General features: G+C 53.1%; 1 protein-coding gene across 1 annotated transcript in view; it reads left to right on the top strand.

The window, feature by feature from the left end:
- Rasip1 (Ras interacting protein 1) overlaps nucleotides 1–4048 on the top strand; it is a 13504-nt gene that overhangs the window by 2304 nt on the left and 7152 nt on the right. Inside the window, exons 3-4 of the mRNA XM_019210043.2 lie at nucleotides 1704–2169; nucleotides 3802–4042. Of these exons, the coding sequence (XP_019065588.1) occupies nucleotides 1704–2169; nucleotides 3802–4042 (707 nt within the window). The remainder of the gene's footprint in view (nucleotides 1–1703; nucleotides 2170–3801; nucleotides 4043–4048) is intronic.

The following is a 4048-nucleotide window of genomic DNA, read 5'->3' as shown; positions in this document are numbered from 1 at the left end:
AGGGGAGGGGCTGGGGCGCGAGGACCTAGGGAGGAGATAGTAGCCGCGGGGTTGGGAGCTATGGGAGGCGTGGCCCAGCTTGTGGCGGCTCTGGATGGAGACGAGGTCCTTAGCCGGTGTTTCAGGCTGTCTTGAAGGAGGCTGAATGTGTTGTGGGTTTAGGAGGAGTAGATGCTCAGGATCGTGTCTTCGGTACCTGGGAGCTGGACGCATCTATGAGATGCGTAGAGTTTATAGGGATTTGATAGTTTTGAGGGATTCTGCCTGTGTGTTGCTGGAAATGGAAATTGGAAGAATTAGGAGCTGGACAGCCAGGCGTGGTGGCACACACCTGTGATCCCAGCACTCGGGAGGCTGAGGCAGGAGGATCGCTGCAGGTTCGAGGCCAGCCTAGGCTACATAGTGAGTTCAGGGCCAGGCTGAACTACAAAGGGAGGACGCTGCCTCAAAAAAACCAAAAACAAACAAACAAACAAACAAAAAAACAGCTATGATGTCCCTGAGTGACGTTCAGAGTCAACGGGCATGGTGGGACCTGATGTTGGGCTGGGTGAAGTGTAATAGCACCTGGAACGTGGTCTTTGTGGCCGGTGGCACCTCGCTGAAAAAGATTCAGGCTCTTCCAGAGGGGCCGTGTCCTACGTGGGTGGAGCCTGGGGGGGTACCTGGAGGAAGAGGAAATGGCCTCCTTCTGGGTCTGGAGGGCCTGAGTGGGCGGTGTGGGATCCAGCAGCCTTAGGCTGGGTTGGCTGCCAAGTGTGGGAGAAGAGGGGCTAGAGGAAGAGGTATTTTGTTTGTTTGTTTTTTAATATTTATTTATATTAGTACATGTTTGCAGTACACAATTACATTCATCATGGGGAGTCGGTACATGTACACAACACATCCTAATTCTTTTTACTTCCCCTCCCCTCCCCTCCCCCACCTCTTGGAGGAAGAGGTCTATAGAGGCCCAGGAAGGTGACGCTACAGGGCTACAGGGCTGGAAGGAGGAGGTGGCATCTGTGGTGAAACAGCAAGCGCAGGACGGAGCTTGGCAGGGACAGGGCCTTAGTGAACTGAGGCCCAGGGCTGTTCAGGGAGTCCTTGAATTGCTTTTTCTGTTTCTACTCCCTTGGGCAGAGAAGGTGTTGTAACAATTAAAATAATTTGAACTCAGGCTTGGATTCCAATCCATGCTTTGCCTGTTAATCTCAGCAAAGTGCTAGGTGAAGGGTCAATGTTTTTGTATATATAAAGGGCGCACATACGGGTGCTTAATGACAAGTGGCAATTAGAATCATCGTCTCCCCCAAGCATTCATGGAGCACCTACTCTGGACCACACAGTTTTAGGGTCCTGGAATACATGGACAAGTGAAATTCCCACTTTGCCAGACCTCAAGCTTTCCCGGATCACAAGCTTAGTGGGAACAGCAGTTTATTCACTAACCTACTATGTGCCAGGTCCAGATAATAAACCCAGTGTGGGCCCTGGTACAGTTACTTGGTTCGACTTGGACTGTCAGGGGAGGGTGTTCTAAGTAGGTTTTTCCACCTCCCTAGCACAGTCTTTGTTAGTGATTACATCAGCCCTCAGCACATAGCAGGCGTTAAGGAAATGCTTGTTAAGACAACGAATGAGTTTCTGAGAGAACTGCAAGATGCGTAGAAGTTAGGCAGGAAGTGTTTTTCAGGAACAGGGAACAGCATCTGCAAAACCTAAGTGTGGGAAGCGGCCTCACCTCTCCGTAGCGGTTCCGTCGCCCCGGGATCTCAGCCGCGTCTCTCCACCTGCCTCTCCAGTCTCAGCTTGTTTCCATCTCTCTCCGCAGGCACGGGCGCCCCCTCCTGGCGGCCTCAGAAAAGCCGCTCCCGGGCTGCATCTGGAGGGGCGGCACTGGCTAGTCCCGGTCCAGGGTCGGGAACAGGAGCCCCGGCTGGGTCCGGGGGCAAGGAGCGCTCAGAAAATTTGTCCCTACGGCGCAGCGTTTCGGAGCTTAACCTGCAGGGTCGGCGTCGGCGGCAGCAGGAACGCAGACAGCAGGCGCTTAGCATGGCCCCCGGGGCAGCCGATGCCCAAATTGGACCTGGAGACCCCGGAGATTTCGATCAGTTATCTCAGTGCCTCATCCAGGCTCCCAGCAACCATCCCTACTTCCTGCTGCTCCAGGGCTACCAGGACGCTCAGGTTAGCACAGCCTTCCCCACCTGGAGTCCTCTATGCCTTGTGCCATTGGAGAGCAACAAACTACAACTCTACAACTCCCAGAATTCCTCTGCTCTCAGTGGCCTCAGGTACTCTGGTAGGTGTGATCCAGCAAGGTTCCGGAGGAGCAAATAATATGGTCAAAGTAGAGGAGGCGGGGTTAGATGGCTGACAAAAGATTCCACTGCAGGAGCTGGGCATGATGGTGCAGGCCTGTAATCCTAGTACTTTGTGAGGCTGTGGCAAGAGGACTGCACGTTTGAGCTCAGCCTGGTGGGGGCAACAATTCCACCGGAGGGACAAACAGGGAATGGCTCATCTCATTCAAAGTTGGGGGGAGTCACTGTGTTCCTCAAGGGAGAGTCAGTCCACTGTGGAAGAGTCTTTTGCAAGCATCCATCTCTTGAGGGAGAAGAAGAAGAGTAAATCTACTAGGACAGGGCAGTCAATCCGTGTCTGGCATCTTGTTCTGGAGAAGCCTGTACAGTATTTTCTTGCTGGGATGAGGACTAATTCGTTTGTAAAAGATGATGGTTTACATTGGAACGACTTAACCACTGTTGATGGAGGCAGGTGGCACTGATACTTCTATATATTTTTCATATTTGGGTGACAAGAGGAGTACTGGAACGTTGGGTAGGAAGAGACAATGCTTCCATTTTTATAGGATGGAGGTGAGAGTCTATTTTCGGGAAGGGGTCTTCTGCATGCATCTTTTCATTTGGTGGATAAAACAGGACTCTGTAAGAAGGGGATCTCCTTGAAGCATCTATTCATAAATGGGCTTTTAGGAAGAGCCGAGGAAATGGAGATCTCTGTGGAGATGTCCACTTTGGGGATGATACTGAGAGCTCTTGTTGATCGAGAGGAGGTCCTTGGAACCCTCCATCATGAGAGTAGGGGGCAGAGTGAGTCCGCTGTAGAAGGATGTCTCTGGGAAGAGAGCTCATCTTGAGATGGAACTAAATGAGAGCCCATTGTAGAAAGGGCCTTCTTGGACTTCTGTGTTCACAGGAGTGGAGGTAATGGAAGAACCCTCTGTTCAAAGGGGGACTCTGAAGAATTTCATCCCTTGCTCTGAGATGTTGAGAAACTTATCTGAAAGGGAAATGTATTTGAAAGCCTCCGTGATGGGGTGGAATAAAGGACAAGTGAGCCAGAGAAATGCAGAAAGGTTTCTTGCAAAGGTCCATTCTTGGTGGATGTGGATGATGAGATTTCCTTGGAAAACCCCACTCTGTGGGCGGCAAGTCAAGGAGAGTCCACTGTAGGCGCGGCAGAGTCCTTTCAGGAGTGTTGAGAACATGGGAGAGTCCACTGGAGAAAGAGCCTGGAAGCAGCTGTTCTTTGAGGGAGGAACACGGTGGGGTCCACGTCATGAAAGGGTTCCTTGTACACGGGGTCTTTGGGATGCACATCATGGGAGCACCTACCACAGAAAGTGCCATGTTAGAGTCCATTCATGGGAGGTGGGGTGCGAGAAGAGTCCTCGGGGAAGCCTGGAGATCGCCTCGCAAGTGTCCACTCAAAGGAGTTGGGGTCGGGAGAATCGATCGTAGGAGAGGGATCTGTTGGTCAGTGGTGTCCTCAGCGCCATCTTCACTTCTCCTCCAGGACTTCGTGGTGTACGTGATGACGAGGGAGCAGCACGTGTTCGGCCGGGGCAGGACCCCGTCGTCCTGCAGCGGGTCCCCTGCCCCATACGTGGACACCTTCCTCAACGCCCCTGACATCCTGCCGTGTCACTGCACAGTGCGCGCGGGCCCTGAGCCCCCAGCCATGGTGCGCCCATCCCGGGGCGCCCCAGTTACGCACAACGGGTGCCTCCTGCTGCGGGAGGCCGAGCTGCACCCCGGCGACC

The sequence above is a fragment of the Fukomys damarensis genome, unplaced genomic scaffold, assembly GCF_012274545.1.
Source record: "Fukomys damarensis isolate Sample0158 unplaced genomic scaffold, DMR_v1.0_HiC HiC_scaffold_19, whole genome shotgun sequence".
NCBI lineage: Eukaryota > Metazoa > Chordata > Mammalia > Rodentia > Bathyergidae > Fukomys > Fukomys damarensis.
Note: the sequence above shows the minus strand (reverse complement) of the source record. Positions and strands in the feature narration are given on the sequence as shown.